At 55.8% G+C, this 18158-nt stretch overlaps 1 protein-coding gene across 9 annotated transcripts in view; it reads right to left on the bottom strand.

Annotated features, from left to right (window-relative positions):
* AGAP1 (ArfGAP with GTPase domain, ankyrin repeat and PH domain 1) overlaps positions 1-18158 on the bottom strand; it is a 409905-nt gene that overhangs the window by 212596 nt on the left and 179151 nt on the right. For all 9 annotated transcript variants that reach the window (XM_045197998.2, XM_045197999.2, XM_024564316.3 and 6 more), the window contains one exon: positions 814-941. In XM_045197998.2, the coding sequence (XP_045053933.2) occupies positions 814-941 (128 nt within the window). The remainder of the gene's footprint in view (positions 1-813; positions 942-18158) is intronic.

The following is an 18158-nucleotide window of genomic DNA, read 5'->3' as shown; positions in this document are numbered from 1 at the left end:
CAAAGGCACCGTTTGGCCCAGTAGAACCACCGCTCACAGCTTGAAAACATGAACACTTTTGGGAGATCGTTCAGGGTTCACGGGAAGCTAGGCTGCCCTCAGTTAGTGGAGCCTCGAACATTCGTGACTGCTCCCCTGAAGGCTGCTACCGTGAATGTGCTGTTACTGTGAATGCTCCGCTTAAAACGCGCCGCTGACCAACTTCCCGGAACTGCAGCCTCCCCGTGGCCTCCTTTAACAAAGTGCCCCGGTAACACCTGTCCCTGAAATTTCATCACAGCACACGTGCAGGAGACACGAGCCACGTTTCCTTAAGAAGCGTTGGTTGGATTCTCCCCGGTGATAATTATTTTGTTTATTTCCAAGTAATTTAGCAAATGTCACTATGGAAAGGTAGTTTCTACAGGGCCTCAGGGATGTGGTAATTATAACTGAGGGCCGCTACCGAACTTGGGCACACGTGAGAATAGCTCCGATACCCCTTCCCCTGCAACAGTCCCACCTGTGGGCAGACGGGAGGAGGGCCAACTCGGGGTGATGTAAATCAACAGCAAGGACAGCGTGCTCTGCTGCCCCTCCCTCGGCCAGCACGTCTCGTAACACGGGCTGCGTACCCACGGGAAACGTTCAGAGCCCCCCATAAAAACACCTTGGCCACAGCTGTTTCTGAATAAGGTATCAAGCCAATTACCAGCATGTTGTTCTTCACAAAGTTGAAAATGAAAGGAAATCCACCTGGTACAACGCCGAACAGGCACGTGCTCCATGGCCCCCGCGTGCCTTGTGGTCAAGCTCCTCCCGCGCCCCACGTACCTGGCTGATGTGCACAGCGGACACCTGTGAGGAGCAGACGGACGAGTGGCTGGGGGAGTTGGGGAGCGACTTGCAGGGCCCTATGGAGAGCTGCTGCTTCTTCCTCGTGGCCACGATCTTCTGGGCAACTAGTGGGCAGGGAGACAGAGGAACCCATGTGAGGCTGGTTTCCAACCACCAGGCACAGCTCAGTGACCGCCGGTGGCCCTGTATCCCCCTAGCCCCGCGTGGTAGCAGAGTCCCTGATGCTCAGCTGGGTGCGTGACTGCCAGCACAGATGTGCCACTGCCCGGAGCCCCATGCCTCACACCCCAGCTCAGCATGGCCAGGTGAACGAGCTGCAGCCAGTGGGCGGCAACAGGGGGGCAGGTGGCAGTGCCCAGGGATTCTCCTTGGGCCACTTCTTCCCTCTTTTTCCTTCGTGAGCCTTAAAGAGTACACAGGTGGGCCATGGCCCTGGCAGGCCCCTTGAGGGTGCAAGCCATGCTGAGGGGCCCATGAGACAGAAGGAGCCAGGCCTCTGGATCTGCTGCCCCACCCAGACAGCCTCAGAAACCCTGTGTGTGAGACAGAAACACGCGTGCCTCTGTCTTGTTGAAATTATTCTAATACTTTGGTTTCCCCCCAGTTACTTGCAGCAAAAAGTAATCCTAAATAAGACAGGGTAATGGAAGCAAGCCCCCTTGAAAAATCAAAAATCTATTTTTTGAATAGCCTACAGAATTACCCTTAACTTTACAAGCTACCGCACAGAATTATATTCAAGGACATGTAATTACCTCAAAGACTTTTTTATTTAAATATATTGCTACACACATTGGAAGTTTATCTTAATCAATGCAAAGCTGAATCCAACCAGCCATAACTCCTTTTGGCAAACAGGCTCGCTGATGAAGCTCCTTGGGTTTAATTGGAAAGGAAGTCAAGGACCAGAAAGCTCTTCCCATCACCGATAGGTGTCCCCACAGCAGAGTGGCTGCGGCTTTTATTTGAACAGATGTGCGTCTTCGGGGATGAACTGTGATTTGGCGCAGTGACACTCAATCCTTGGGTCTGCCTGGGTAGCTGCTGTTGTTGCCGACACCCACAGAGAGGAGCACCCCACTGTCCTCCACGAGAGGCTGCGACACAGCAGGGGTGCACGGGGCGCCCACAGATCACCTCCTCCAAACGATCCCAACTTCAATAAGGAGCTGGTCTGTCCCGGGTGCACGGCTCTCCCGTAAGTGAGTGATAGTGTAAATATGATTCAGTGAGAACACGGCAGATAAAAAATGGCTCCCAGAGACGAGGCAGCAGCTTCATTAGGGGCGGCCCACCTCCAATAGGCCTCTCATCATCCTGAAAGGATGATATCAATTAATCTAGCTTCCCGTAGTGTATTGATCAGAACCTTCATCAGCTAATCATGTTTAAATTACAGAGGAATAGCGCGGCACTCTGTCATTTCAAAACCATTGGCGTATTGATCTGGGGTCTCTGAAGACGCGTATTAGAGTATTTTATAAATTATGTGCATGCAGAAATACAATTTAAGATCAGATTACCACAGCTGCAAGATACGTGTCATGTGGGCACACTGAAATCCCAAAGACCAAAAAAGTAAATTAAGTTAAAATCACGACTGTTTGGGTGATTGCCTATTTACTTCTGTGGGGCGGGGTGGGGGGGAGCAAAGGGGGTTTCTGTGACCGACTCTGGTGCATTTGTGCCTCCGAGCTGCCTGGGGAGGGGGGTGACCAGAACAACTTTGACCCTAAAGCTCATGAAGAAGGCACAGAGGTGCGAGTTAACCGGGGCTGGGCTGTCCACAGAGCTCTGTAGGTGTTCTGTGAGTGTTTTCTTTGTGAAGAGAACGGAGAAACTTTCTATTTTTGAGTCAAATAAAGGTTCTGTCCTTCCTACTTCAAGGCCAGGAAGAGCAGCGTCCCAAGTAGCAAGGGGCACCTGCCCCACAGCCACCCGCAGGCAGGAGACAGGTCCTGTAGGCCTGAGCCACAGGGCAGGCACTGAAATCCCACCCACTTATTTATACTCTCCCACTTTGTTACCAAGCACCGGCAGCACTGGGTGTAACAAATGTGGAAGGACACACTCTCACACTGGCGGCGTTTTTCACTGTGCTCACATTTGTTCTGCTTCCCCCTGACTGCTGGGCCCCTGCCCAACGGGGAGAAGAATGTTCGCAGCTACATGTTCTGAACTTGGCTGTTGCGGATACAGGGTGACCCACAGAAGCACGTAAAAATTAGCCAAAGACAAGTGGAACATGGGACTTGAGGAGGAAGAAGATGAGTAAGAGACCAAGGAGAGGACACAGCGACTGCGGGATCAGGTTTGGCACCTCCTCCACCAGGACAACAAAGACCTACAGGGTCCCCGGCATGGGAGCCAACGCCCACTGACAGTCACTGTTGTGCCGCTCCGAGCCCCGGTGTGGCCGGCTGCGCGGCTGGTGCCTCACGAAGGCCTGTCTAATGGACTGTGGGGGGGCGAGGGGGGGCAGAGCTGAAGTGACCCCTGCCCTCTGAGACCCTGCCACAGCCCATCCCTGCAGTGCCCTTGTGGACGTAGGGTGAATTCCGGAGACTGGAGAGACAGGATGGGCTGTGTGGGTGGGCAAGCCCCGCCCCCAGAATGAGGCAGAGGAAATGCAGGGGTGGCGGGGCGGCACTGCTCTCTCATAACTGGAATCATTAGCGACTCAGGACATTCAGAACATTCAATGCTACCGGACTAAAAACATGAATATCACCCCAGATCAAACTGGTCGGGCAACTTGTACAATCACCGAGCTCTGTCTGCATCGGACCGTTCAACAAATGAGGTTATGTATTTCACAGGTACACACAGAGTGAATGAAAGCGTTCAACAGGAACACGGACCTGTGGTTTCTTAAAAGAACAGGAAACCCTGGTCACTGAGAAGGGGTGTTTTCTCGGTCTTGGTGACTCAGCCTTCTGTAAAGCCACCATGCGTGAGTGACGCTGCAGGATGACATGGTGTCAGCGGTGTTGGTCAAAAATGGTCGCTGTTTGTCACCAGACTTGCCAATTTCTCCAACCTCCTGACATTCCCATACGAATGCTCAATGATGCGGCCACAGTCGCTTCCTCCACAACTTTCATTTTCACTTGGGTGACACTTAACAGATGCCATTTAACCCCTTCAGTCGTGCCTATAACTACACTGTATACACATCGAAACCAAGCGAGCGAACTGCCAGCGGCCGGGGACAAGGCCCCCCTTGACCTGGATGACGACTTTGAGATCGTTTTAAAGCCTACTTTCCTACACGTACTTCCGTTCTTCTATTTTAAAGTTTACTTAAGAACGTGAACAACCAGATAAGTGGGTTGTACATTTACCTTCTCCACAGACTTCAAAGTTTCCCTCCCACAGATGGTGAGCGGCGCCCTTCACTGAGTGGTGAGAGTAGGGCCCGCGGCCCCCGAGCCCGACCTCATTCACCCCTGGCACGATGCCCCTCTCCCGCGTCTCCTCCGCCCTCTCGTCAGCCCCAGGGCGAGGAGAGACCCGGCCTGGCCACAGCGGGAGGCAGGCTTGGCCCTCCCTGTGCACCCGCCGCAGCGCCCCCGAGTCCTCTGTTCACAGTGGGCGACGTTGTCTGTGTTCACAGACAACGAGGCGGAGCGGGCTCAAATGGCCTGGCTGTGAGGCTGCTCACGCTCCTTCCCTGCCAGCCTCCCCCAGAGACACCAACGCTTCCAGGACCGGGGCCCGTGTCCTTTGGTTCTGTCCCCTCGCTCTTCCCCACAGCTCTTCTACTTCACGTGGGTAACCAGGAGAAGAGGCCCCGCTTGGTGGCTGGTCCCCTGGGAGGGGCTCAGCTAGTGCCCGTTCAAACTCCATTTTCACAATCAGCCTTCCCAAAAGCGGCTGGACCGTGTCCCTGACGCCTCCTCCCCTGCTCTCCCTACGGTTGCAGCCCCTGGGGCAGAGCTGGTCACTGATGACCACTGGCCACAGCCACTGGTCACCATCTGGGGGGTGGCGTCTCACCTAAACCCTGGGCGGCATTGGGAGTCGCTACTGGTTCCCTGCCGTCCGGCATGCCCCTCCTTCCATGACACGGTCCAGCCTCCTTCCCTGTTTCCTCCCTGGCCTGGAGCTGCTCTTCCTCCTCCTCCTCCTCCTCCTCCTCGTGCTGCTCAATGTGGGGGCTCCAGGCTGCCTTCCCGGACCATGCTTGGTCTCCGTGCGCTCCCCGGGCACCCCCACCCCACGCCAACAGTTCTACATCTGCATGGACAGCACGGACCCCCCTGCATTCGAGAACCGTGTCTCCAGGCACCACTCACAGCTCCCACAACCAACAGAGGCCTCGACATCCACCCGGCCCGACCTGGGCCCCAGCCCCTACTTCCCAACCCGCTTCTCCAGGTTTTCTAGTGACCCCACTGCCTGTATATCTCCCCCACACCACACCCACAGAGAAGAGACAGCAGAGACTGCCAGTAGGATTCCTCTCAAATTCACCTTCACTGCCACGGCCTCCAACCCGGGCCATGCCTTCCCATGGCTGGTTACAGAAACAGTGCCCAAAGCAGCCCCGTTCCCAGCCACCCAAAGCTGCACACTGTGGGTGACCCTTTCCAAGGCATGCTGTCCTGTGCCTTCGCTCTGCTTATGGCTTGACAGCCCCCGCCGCCACACAGACACCCAGCTGGGACTCCTCAGGGGGGGTGGGCTCTCCATGCCTGCTCCTCCCCACCATGCAGACAAGCACCCACGACCCTGGCCCTCCTGGCCCAGCACAGGCCTCCTGCAAGTGGGAGAAGTGACACACGGCTGAGGAGCACGACGAGCAGCCTGTCCCCCCCCAGGCCCTTCACTCTGGGGGCCTGTGCACCCTGAGCCCGAGACTGCGGGTGCTGAGCTGCCAGGAGCCTGGCAGCATGTCTGCCTGACCCCAGTACCTGCCACGGGCACCCGGACAAGCCTCACTTTCCAGGACAGCATCACCGTCAGTAAGCAATGGTGCGACTGCCCTGGGACCAAGTCTTTGATCTTTTGTCTTCCCTGGTTCCGACCACCAGGGAGGACAAGGAGGCCCTCCAACTCCAGCACGGCCCCACCCCAGCCTCATGGCCCACGTGGCCCAAGTCCAACCAGAGGCAAGTCCCTAGGACACACCTCCCACATGCCCCCTCTCCAGGCCCCACCTCTCCTGGGAGCCTTCCACTTCTAACCACCCTGACGGCCCAGGGGAGGCCCTGCACCTCAACACTCGCAGGTGCTGAAGGGGCCAGCACTAGGGGTCACCCACGCCGGACTGAGCACTGCTGCATGTGTGGACAGCCAGGCTGCCAGGGCCTCCCATGTCAAAGGGATGCGACCCCAGTCTTCGCCCTGGGCTCCCCAAGCCTGGTGTGTAGAAACTGCTCAGGAAACATCAGTGTGACAGACGGCCCCAGACTGGACCCGGGACCATGTGCACCAGGGCCTGGCCTCCTGCTCCCGACTGGGGCTGTCTCAGAGACGCTGCCCATGTGCCACCAGCTGGCACCACCACGTCCAAAATTAGGCACAAATCACGCTCTTTAATTTCATTAATGATCATGACATTTTTGGCATGGTCCAATATATGTTAGTGAGTTTAATCAGTAAAGCATCCTCTTTGGACTAAATGATTGACTCCAATTAATCAATTCACAAGAACTCCACAGTGACCCCCACCCTCCGTGAGCCTGGAAGAGGCAGAAGGGGGCAAGGGAAGAAGGTGCAACCTGGTTTTAACCCCACAGAGCTCCCACCCCAGAGGCAAACCCCTCACCACCCCCAGCAGCAGCCCCAGTCCCCCCTCAGAGACAGGGCCACGGGGTCACCACGACAGCACCCCCTGCCTGGTCTCCCCACCTTGTCTTTGCTCGTCCTTTACTCCGGTCCTGCAGCCCAGCCTTCTCCCCATGCAGGTAAGTCCCTGGGGCCCCGAAAAGGCCAGCTCCCCCACCCGCCCAACCCCCACCCCAGTCCACTGGAGCCCCAAGGAGATTTAAGTGACCAGGAAGCTTTGTGATGACCTGTGTCTCACATTCGACGCAACCCGTCCTTCACAGCCTCCACTGCTGCTACGTGCACACCGGGGTCTTCGGGGGGGCCCCGGGGACTCCTTGGGCTGCGCTGGGGGCAGGTGCCTGGTGGGGGCAGGGGAAGGAAGTCGGGGGGCGTTGCTAAGGGGGGTCCTTGGGGAAGCATACAGATTTGACTGAAGAGCCACAATTAGGCCCCAAATGGACCCCTGGTGTAAACGAAGCCAAATCTGAGGGAGAGGGTGCTCGTTCAGCCAAGGAGAAAACCTGTGTGCAACATGGGTGGAGCCAGGCGGGGCGGGGAAGACCCACAGTTCTGCACACACAATGCCAGACAGGGATTTAGGTATGAACGATAAATCTAACCAAGTATCTGAAGTGTTATCGCAGACACACTCATGAAAATCAGCTAGCTCGAAACCCTACTTTCACTCCACAGAACACTGCCACGGGACCGCCTGAGGCTGGGGGTCACGGCGGGCTCCATCTTGGGCTGGTGCCGGAGAGCCGGGTGGGGCAGGGCTCACCGGAGACCACCCGTAAATAACGAGAACCACCAGGGGTCGTAAATCTTCCAGTAACAAATAAAGACTCCCTAACATCTCAACTCAGTTTTAAATTACAGTTAAGTGGTCATTAAACTATCTTATTAAGAAGAAATTAATTACCAAATTATCTATGTAGTTCTGAACTTGTGACTCAGGAACGAAGAGAAACCTGAAGTGGAATTTTCCCCGCCGTGGAAATCTCGAACTTTAGTGAGTGTTCCAGGGTGTGCACTCTGTGTCGGTGGGGACCCTGCACCCCCTCCTCTGTCTGCTCCCAGACTCTCTGTTTTGAGTGCAGAGGAAGCTGTGCCAAAATACTCATAAAATGCAAAGGTGAGGGTGCATTCTTGAAGGTCTCCGGTGTGGTTTGAAGCTTAATGACAAGCAGTGACCCCAAGGCACCCACACATAGGGACCCCGGTACATACACGCCGGCGCAGATCCTGCCAAACGGGGCTGCCTCGGGAAACACAGTCGGCTCCCATGCCAAGACCACGGGCCAGTTCGACGGACCTCCAGTCTTCTGGGAATGCCATTCACCAGGCTTCCTCTGCCCTCCTGGGGCCAACACGTGTCCCCCCGACCCCGTCAGTGAATGAACACCAGGTCTGCAGAGGGGACGGGCGAGAACACACAGGGAGGTTGGGGGGAGTGCAGTTCAACCAGGGAGCCGGGAACACTTTTCAAGGACCTCCTCGGACGCACAAAGCACCGATACGTGGACTTTATCCTTAAGGCAGCCGGAGGCCAGCAAAACGGTTCCAGGACAGGTGACAAGCCCCAGGCTCTGGAAGGACACCTCATGTGGTTTGGGAAATGCGGGTCATCTCCCAAACCACACTGGAGGAAGGACAGTGGGGATGGGGTCAGGACAGAGCCACCGGCATGTGGACTCGGGACCCGCTCCCGCAGACTGGAGGGGAACACAACGGGTCTGTTTGGAGACTTGTGTACCTGACTGGTGGCTGTGGCTCCGCCCTGCCCTGACCTTCTCACAGGGCACAGAGCTCTAGGCTGACTCCGGGGATGCGAAGCCACCCAGAAGCTCTTCTGAGCTGACAGGAGCTCAGGGAAGCCGCTTGGGCTGAATCCCAGTCAAAGCCTTTCAAAGCAGACTTGGACCTTCCTCCTAGCCCCAGCACGGGTCCCGGGACCCGAGGATGCTCTCTGTCTGGAAGGACAGCCAGACCCCGTCTCTGGCGCAGGACAGATGGCCACGTCAGCACACGGACCCACAGGAGAGACTCGGACCCTGTCCAGCGGGGCACCCACTGTTACCGCCACTCCCTATACACCGCCTAGCCGTCCTCGCAGAAGCCAACCGGTCCCTTCGCAAGTCCTCCTTCGCACATCCATCAGACTTGTCGTTCTAAAAACAGGTCTGACCTGAACACGGTCACGTTTCAACAAAGTACACTCTAAGCCAGCAGGAAAGTTCCCTAACTGAACCTCGACTCCTAAGGAAGCAAAGGCACCCCGGAAGCGAGCAGGCCAGAGAATGACCGTGGGGCGGGTAAAGGGGGCTCACTTTTGGGCACTGCTGCTCTTTGGGTCCTCGTCAGCAAAACCCGTGAGCTGCTCCGGCCAGGACCCGCCGCCAGGGGTCCCCGTGCCCTGAGCGAGAGCTCAGGAGAAAGGGCTCACTTTCTATGGACGAGAGAGCAAAATACAACAATTCTGCCCTAGCAAAAAAACAAACAAAAACCAAAACACCTCTAGTCCAAGATAGGCCATGGCGAAAAACCCAAACTCACTTTAATTCCTGCTAGTGAAGCATTCAAGTTTTCCACAAAGTAATGAAGTCTGAATTCTTCATCTGAGATTCAGTTCTTGTCTGTATGCTTTTTATCTCGTTGTATTAAAACAAATTTATCTTCATTTATGTCGCAATTACCTATTAGGGCTGTTAATTTGCTGGAAATGAAGCTATTGTTTAATTGCTCCTATTAATCGGGGATTTAAATGCCGAGTGTAATAAACAGTTACCTTCAGGACAGAGCAAAGTCATGGCTGCTGACATTAATTTGAGAAGCTGAGAATGAGGGGACATTTCTACCGTGTCCGAGGCTGCTGGATCTCCCCCTCTCTTTCAGAGCATGCGAAACAACGCACAATTAAGAAGGAAAGACATGCTGACGTAAACATGGTCTATTTGACGTGTGCGCTCCATTCTGATACAAAGTTATTATCTGTGGCAACAGGGACATCGAATCACCCTGTAGAAAATGAGCGCCATAGCACAAACATCCCTGAAAATGGGGCCTCAGTGGAGCTGCCACTGGGGTGCCTGAGCCCCAGTCACCCAGACACCAGGCCGGCAGGCAGTGGGAACCATGACGCGGGCCACCTGCGGGGGCTCCAGGCTGCCGAAGGACCCAGGGTCCCTGTGTGCAGGTCCACAGGCCTGCATTCACCCAGCACCACACTGCCCAGTGTCCTTCAGCCAGTGTGGGCACCAGGCTGCGGGCTCCATGCTGCTTCAATCAGTGGTCCTCAAGGAGTAAGAGGGGGTGTTCCACGTGGCCCTGCCCGCAGCCCCCCAGGACTGCACGGCACACCAGGCTCCGGTCTGCCCCGAGTGTAGACAGGATGTCTAGCACGTGGCTGGTCCTGACATCCTGGAGGACCTTCAGCTACTGCTCCCCCCTCGCTCACACACACATGTGGGACTGGTCTCCCTCAGTATCACACTTGCTGCCATGCCTGGCTCCAGCCCCTTCGGCCACGACCTGGTGGCATCGACCCTCCTTCTCCTAAGGCCTTGAGTATCTTCTTGGTGTGCCACCCCACGAGAAAATCTTCAACCCCCCCAGGCTCTCACCACACTCAGGAGCTTCTTCACTCAGGTCCAACCCCAGCCTTAGGACCACAGGCTTAGAGAGGACACAACCGTACCTGGCGTCGGGCATCCATGTTCAGGGACTGCCCAGAGAGGCGGGGGGCATCCACCGCCACGGGCTCTCGCCCCTGGCAAGTCCTACCCCTGTGCACACTTGTGCCAGGGCATGCTCCCTGGCTCCTGGGCAGGGGCCTCAGGAGGGGCCAAGGGGGGGAAGGAGGCACCTGCCATGCCCCCGACCAGCCCCTGCCTCCTCTCTGACTACACCTCGGGCCTAAGCGAGGTCAGGAGGCCAGCGTGACCCAGAGGGTGCAGCCCCAGTGACAAGGAAAGAGGAGGGTCCTAGAACGGTCGTGGTCACGCTGCACGTCTGCAAGGGCTCTGGTCGCTGTGGGGGGGGGGGGGGGGGCGCGGGTGCTGCTCTTCCATTCACATGTGGGGGGGCATCTTCACCATGCTATGGTCCCCCACTCACTGTTTACTCCCTCACCAAACCACGGAGCATGGATGTGTGCCCACTGGCCCTACAGGGAGCGGGACCGTGGAGGCCAGATAGACATGCGGCTCTACCACCCGGAGACGTTGGCTGAGGGGCTGGAAGGCCATGCCCACCTGCCGGCTGCCCCATCAGAGCGCCCCATGGGATGGATATCCCCTTGGCTCACCACAGCCTTTCTGACTAAGGTCTCAGGGGCAGCGCCTGCCCACCTTGGCTGAGGACCCCCAAGCCTCCACTCTGCACCTCCCCACGGGCACAGTTGCTTCCTCGCAGGTGTGGCAGCAAAGCGACAAGCGGGGGAGTCTTAACGCGCCTGGAGAAAGGTGTGTGTTTACGATGAGAACAAGATGGGACCATCTCGTCAGAGCGGGAAATATGAGAAACCACGACTGTCGCAGATGCTGAGACCCAATCAGGGCAGGAAAAACTTGGGAGCATTGACTAGGGGGGCCCAAAACGCACACAGCGTGCCCAGGGGCGAGTCACAGTCAGCGTGGGCTGTGGGCAGGATCCCACAGGGACCCAGGCATGGGGCTGCGGAACAGGCAGGCAGTGACCTGGCCCCACCCCCCCACCACCCGCCAAGTGCTCAGCTGTGGACCAGCAGCCAGCTCGCGTGCGGACTCTGCTGGAAGGCTGGGCTGTGGGCCCGGGCAGCTGGCCTCTGACCATCGTTAACTTGAGATTCTAGTGGCAGGAGCAAGGAGGCACCCCTGATGGGTGCCAACCCCTGCACAGGGCTGGGATGCTGGCTGGTCACCCAGACCTCGGGGATGAAGGGCTTGTCCATCAGGACCCCGCCAGCTCCGAGGAGGACAGCATTGCTCTTCCTAGTGTGCAAGGCTGAGTCCCAGCCCACACAGGCCCACCCGCCCGTGCCGCTGTGGCCCCACCTCGCCGAGCCAACGACTGGTAACGGCAGGCGGCAGAGACAAAGCGCAGCTAGGACGAGGTTTAGGGCAATAGGAAATGTGGACAAGTGAGCAGGAAGCATACACTTTAGTCCCTCCGGGAGCGGCGCTCTCCGGACTGGAGCGCAGCCACATCCTCACCGAGAGCCAGGTCCGCATGGATGTGGACGCTGATGGACCCGGGAGCCCCCCGAGGCTGTGATGGGACCCAGGGCAGAACTGTCTGAAAGGCCAAGGCGATGAACTTCCTCTCTCTTTCCCACGTCAGATGCAAATCAGCACCTTCCCAGACGAAGCTGCGCGTCCCCCAATAAATGGGAAACACAATCTAGATGGCAGGCGAGCGTCCGAAAGATGAATGGCTTAAACAAAGAGGGGAAAAATGAACCTGTCACTTCTTCTCGACTCATCAAGCTGTCTTGAAGCACAGGCTGGCGATTCCAGAGCGGAAGTGTCTCTGACACGCCCCCACCCCCGGAGGTGAAGGCGCGCCCCAGGATGCCGTAGTCTGCTCGGAGCCCCTCGGTCTCTGCACCTGGGAGGCCTGGGACTCCCCTCTCAGGTGCACGATGGTTTTAAAAGGGCCGAAGATGGGTCACAAAATACACCGACACAGTTTACGAGTGGAGACCTGGGGGAAACGCCAACACGCGCAGCAGCGCCCGAGGCAGTCTGCAAAGACAGAGCTGACTGAGAAGGGGCTGCCCTGTGGATTTTAAAATGTGACAAAAGAAGAGAGGCCACAGAGAAATGAGAAGCACACGGAACCGAGCATGGGAAATTATCCAAGCCACAGAAACCGCTCTAGAATTTACAGGAAGATAAGGAGATGCAGACAGATGACGAAAAGGGTCCAACAAATGAGACACCAGGCCAGACGCAGGGCTTGGAAAGCAGGAGCCTCGAGACAAACACAGTCAAGTTCAGTAATTGGTTTTCTCCTTAAAAACTGACATAATTTGACTAATACAGGCTTAGCCAAACCCATCAGGCCCAACGGGCTCCCCATTTGGAGACACGTGAGCTCACAGAAGAATGGGTTCAGGCCCCCGTCTGCCAGAAGCATGGTCTGCTCCAGACGTCTTGCACCTTTTGAGAAAAACGGACTTACCTACCAACTGGAGCTGTTTTCCTATTTCCAAAAATAATTATCCTTACGATAATCCCCATTGGAAAAAAAAAAAACAAAAACAGACATTCCCCTCTTAAAGCCGGGGAGGCGGGCGCCGTCTCGGCTGGAACCTGAGAAAATCATCCCTCCCTGGCCCTGTGGACCAGGAGCCAGCGCGGTGGCCCCTGGCACAAGAGGCCTCCAAGGAAGTGACAGTGCCGCTCCGGCGGGGTTAGCGACGTGTTGTGATGCAGTTATGAAGAAGGATGAGGTGACGGAGCAGATTTCCACTTGGTCTCCGGCAGCCTTTGTGCAGGGAGTCACCGGAGTGCTCTGCCCGCACCCACCAATCACTGTTGGTTAAGGAGCTGCTGGCCCAGGAGCTGACCCTGTCAAACGCACACAGCTCCCCTGCGCAAGGCTCGCCTTTGGGACGTCACAGCACAGCGGGCACGTAAGGCCTACGAACCTGAGGCCCCAGATACAGAAATGAGACATCATTCCATAGAACTAATACTGAAGCTGAGACTACTCTTTTCCGTGGGTCGTGGTTACTAAAGAGTTAAGTGTACGGTGCTGAGAAACTTTGTGTAAGTTTTTTTTTTTTAACAAGATATTAAGTTTATCAATTGCCATTGTAATTATTCACAGCACCTCGGGTAATTAATAAAGGGATCTAAATCTAATTTTATTTACATTTAGAATACCTGAGGTCATTGCCCATCAAGATTTCACGTTTGTGACTAATAACGTTTAAGTGTTAATTAGACTTCAGCAGAGAATACTGATTGATTTTTGAATTTGTAATCTGCTGTGATTTAGTAACGGTGACGACGTCAGACTAGCCCTGTCTGTGATCTCCAGTTCCTCCAAATTACTGAAATCCTTAAAGCAATCACGCGTGCATTTTAATTCTGGGAAAGCTCCTTTCGGAAAAACAGCTGGAGCTCAGAGTAGCCCTGCCCATCTCTACCTGTGGGCGAGAAAATCCCTCACGTTACTTTCTATTTATGTGGACCCATCTTAAGGTAAAACACCTACAGTGATATGTTAAATGGGTTAACAACTGTTTTGATTTCCCCTAAGTTACTATGTTGCAAATTTTAAACATGCACAAAAGTTGCAAGAATCTGAAAGAACGCCCATTTCCACGCCACCTGGGTTTTGTCTTCGTCGCATGCTGCTTAACTCCCGAGTCACGGGTCCCCTGTGTGCCCATCGTGTTATCCTCTGTCGCATTTCAAATACGTTGCGGCCATCGGCTCGCTTCCTCTGCACACAGTTCAGCACAGGCTTCATTCCCCTTCGTCAACAGCTCAAGGCTCCCTCTCTGAGGGCAAACACCCACGCCGTCACGGCCTTCCGGGAGTTTCGCAATGCCACTTCCGCACGCCGCTGCGCAGACTCAGACCGTGCCGCCCCCGCCCCCCTGCGTCACCTCCTCACAGGGCAGCTCTGCAGGCGGGTCGTCCCTTCCGCGCTCCTTCGCAGGTGTGCCTCCTTGCACTCCTCGCCAGGCAGCGGAGGCCCCCCCCCCGTGGCGACGTGCTTCACGCTCACTTCCTCGCGGGTGCAGCGAGGCACTGACAGGGACATTGTGGACTCCCCGCCTCTGCCCGGTGGGACACAAGGGTCTGTCACTGCCTCCCCCCCCCCCCCCGCGGGTCCCGGGAGAACACGGCGTCTTCTACGCCGCCGCCTTCTCTGGTCCCCGCGGAGGGCGGGGAGGGGACTGTCCGCAGAACCTCAACCCGCGATCTAAACGTGTCCGACCTGGAGCGTGCGAGCCGCCGCGGACGGACAGCGGCAGTGGCCCTCGGCCCGGAAGTTCAAGACGCCTCCTCCTCACCCGGAGCCTCGCTTCCGCCCACCCAGAGAAGGCGCCCTCCCTGCACGAAACACCGAGGGGCTGGCCTGGCCGGCAGCCCCGTTCCGACCCACGGAGGAACACAGGAGGAGGAAATAAAAAACGCTGGTGGACACTTTGGAAACACGTCACAGAATGACAGACTAGATTCTCCCACGTCAGCCCGCACACACCCCAGTCGGTCACGGAGGTTCTCGCGCACATCCCCACAGTTTAAAACATGGAATGCTCACACCCCGCCCCCCCCCCCGTGCGTACACACGTGCACGCACACACATGCGCGCGCACGCACTGTATCGCACTGAGCGGCACAGCGCCTCCCTCCGCGGTCCCCGCAGGGGCACGGCCGCTCACCAGCAGCCGCAGAAGGCACCTCGCCGCACGCTCCCGGGCCACCTGGGCGTCAGAGCCCGAGAAGCAGCGCTGCCCTTCAGCGCCACGCAGGGGCGAGACTTACAGAGAAAGGAGGACGCGACTGGAACTTCCACTGAGTTATTCAAAGCAAGCAGATGGGGCGGGGGCCTGTAGTTCTCCCATCGCATTTTATCTACTAACATCCACATACGAGCTTTCCTAGTCGAGCCTTTGGAAATGCCACTTGAGGGGGGAAACCCAACAAGGACGGACAAGAACTCAGGTTTGTGCTAGTTAATAACCCAGATCGTTAGGCTCTGTGTCAAGAATCAGAACGGGATTGGAAAGGGACCCTTTCTTCATGGCAGACACTCGAAATGTGCCCGTGGGTGAGACACTCCGGGAAAAGGCAAGTCACAGCCCAGGAAATTTAACAGGCTGAATGATGTCAGAGACAGTTTAGAAAATCTGGGGATTTATTTCCTTCCTCCCCCCAAAAAATAATATAAAAGAAAGATGACAAAGGTGTTGCCTTTGTCTTTACAACATATTCTCCTTTTGGTGGTCAAAATGTAAAAAGGCGAGGGAGAGGCCAGCGAACGGGCAGGCCTCGGAGGCATTGTGGGTTCGGGGTCCGGCCACCACAACAGAGCGAGTATTAAAATGAGCGACTCACGGCATTTTGCTGGGGGGGGGGGGGGTGGCCTTACCTCCGATTTGTAAAAAAACCCACCTGCGGAGCACAAGATCGCTAAGGGCGGCAGCCGGAGGCCTGCCTGCCCACTGGCTACATCGTCTACATCGTCCCTCCAATGTGTTACAGAACCTGCCCCACGACGGCTTCCAGTCAGTGTCCCCAAAACAGAAGACGCCTGCCACGCTCTGCGCCTCCAGCTGAGCCGCTGCCCGGGGGGCGCCCTGCACCTCCGGCGGAGCCCCCCAGCAGGAGCCGGTCCTGCCGCCTGGTCACAGGTCCCAACCGCACGCCCAGGGCCGGCGACCACACCGACCAGCAGAGGTCAGAGGACGTGCTAGAGAGTGAGGAGAGGGTCCCAGCTGCCAGGAGCTCCTTATGAGCGGAGGCCTCCCTTCAGGGAAACAGCACCTGTGGGAAGACCTGCCGCCCCAAAGCAAAGTGGAGATGGACGCGGAATTTCGGTCTCTGTGTTCCTCAAAGCAGCTTCCGCTGGCTGTGTGGCGGCACAAGGCAGCGAGGGACACTCCCTCGCGTGTGGACGCTTCTAGGCCCCAAGAGACTGTGCTGCAGGAGCAGACAGGTGTCCCCTGAAAAGACGCCTGCGCTCAGGGGGCGCGGCTGCCTCCGAGACAGTCTCAGCCCTCGGGGCGCCCCTCCGGCCTTTCGAAGCACCGAACTGCCAGCACGTCCATAATTCAGCCCAGCAAAGGCATCAAAGAGCATTTATAATAAATCCCACAAAACATATAAGTCCCCTTTGCACTTTAATCATTTGCTAACAGTTACAATAAGATTGTATTAAAAATTTAAACGGCCCTACTTAAGCAATTTACCTTCAAACGTCCATTTCCAGGGGACGAATCCAGGGATATGAATGTCGGGCCCTTGGTCAGATTTATTGCACCGAAGAATATTTCTCCTGATACAGCTCTGATGAGTGAAGTCTAACGGCTGTAGTTTTATTACTTTTTAAGCACTTAATGGGAAAATGTAGACATTTTCACAAGGCTGAGCTTCGGCAAGAATGGTGCATTCAAAGCCGACAGGTAGGGAAAGGTCTCCGAGAAGACCGTAGACAGGCCCAGGTTAAACACAACCAGCAGAAATTTTAAGAAAATGACTGGTGCCAGAGGCTTGCCTCGACCGTTATTAGTCTTTCCCCCCTAATGTCTTAAATAGTCCAGAGGATATTTAGCAAAGAGTAGCCATGGAGAATTTTATTATTATACATGTAAAATTTTAAAGCCATTTTAAAAACGCCACAGTATTTAATTTCTTCCCCCCACACGTACCACCACCTCCCAGGAGGAGGTTACAGAGCAAATGCCGGAATCACCTGTGGGTGATTATCTGCGCCGCGGCCAGGGGCGACCGTTCCTCCCGCCAAGCAGGCCGCCAGCAGGGCGAGGATCCTGTGGCTGCGCAGGAGCGAATCTGAAAGTTTCTGTGCACTGGAAGTAATCCCCACCCCCCGTCCCCCCACGTAAGCCCACACAGCTGCGATGCCTCGGATTTCAATTAATGCTGAGGCAGTAATCCTATCAATCACCGAGGACTATAAATTTCTTACCTTTCTCATTAGCTACACGCTGCACAGCTTAAACATAAACACACCTCGCCACTGGACTGTAAATTACCCGCAGGAGCCACTCCACCTGCCACCAGAAGGGACAGGGTGGCCTGAGCCAATCCCAGGTGGGCACACCCAACTACCGCTGATTTACACATCGCCAAAAAAATAAGAACCGGCCGCCAGTCTCACTGACAGCGCCTCTCTTTGAGTTTGCTTATTTGGCTTAAAGCTGGTAATGACCTGTCTTTATTAGTATTACCAAGTTTTATGTGCAAAATCCAATTTTCTAGGGAAATATATTTTTGCTGCATCTGCCAATAATATCTTTTGCGGTTACCTGTAGCTATTCATTTTTTTTAGACCTAAATTCCTCAACTTATTTTTTTAAAGCTGTAAAAAAAAATAATAATAATCCCACAAAGCTACCTTCTGGGAAGACAATCGGGTGTGGCTGTGTCGAGCAAGGGCGTGCAGACCGGGGGTGGCAGGCACCGCTGCTCCCCCAGGAACCTCTCCGGAGTGACTCCAAGACCCTGGGCCTCATGTGAGCAGCCCCACCCCGTCTTCTCTAAGGACATGGTGTCGTCCAAGCCTTTAGGGAAACACCATCACTGAAGTGTATTTTCTCTAAGGTACAATCTCACAGAGCAGCTTGAGGGATCAGAACTGCGGGCTGTGCTGTTTCCGCAGCTGATGGCAGCTCCAGTTTCCCACCACAGCCGCTCTCTGCCTAATGTAATTCATTGTATCTTTCAAATTAAAATGGATGTAGCACTTGATCGTATACTTTCCCAGGCAGGGCGGCTCCGGCCATGACCACACTGCCACCTAGTGGCCGTGCTGTGATTTGCTTGACCTTTTCTGAGCAGCTTGGGCCTGAGGCCTGAAAATAT

The sequence above is a fragment of the Desmodus rotundus genome, chromosome 2 (assembly GCF_022682495.2).
Source record: "Desmodus rotundus isolate HL8 chromosome 2, HLdesRot8A.1, whole genome shotgun sequence".
Lineage (NCBI taxonomy): Eukaryota > Metazoa > Chordata > Mammalia > Chiroptera > Phyllostomidae > Desmodus > Desmodus rotundus.
Note: the sequence above shows the minus strand (reverse complement) of the source record. Positions and strands in the feature narration are given on the sequence as shown.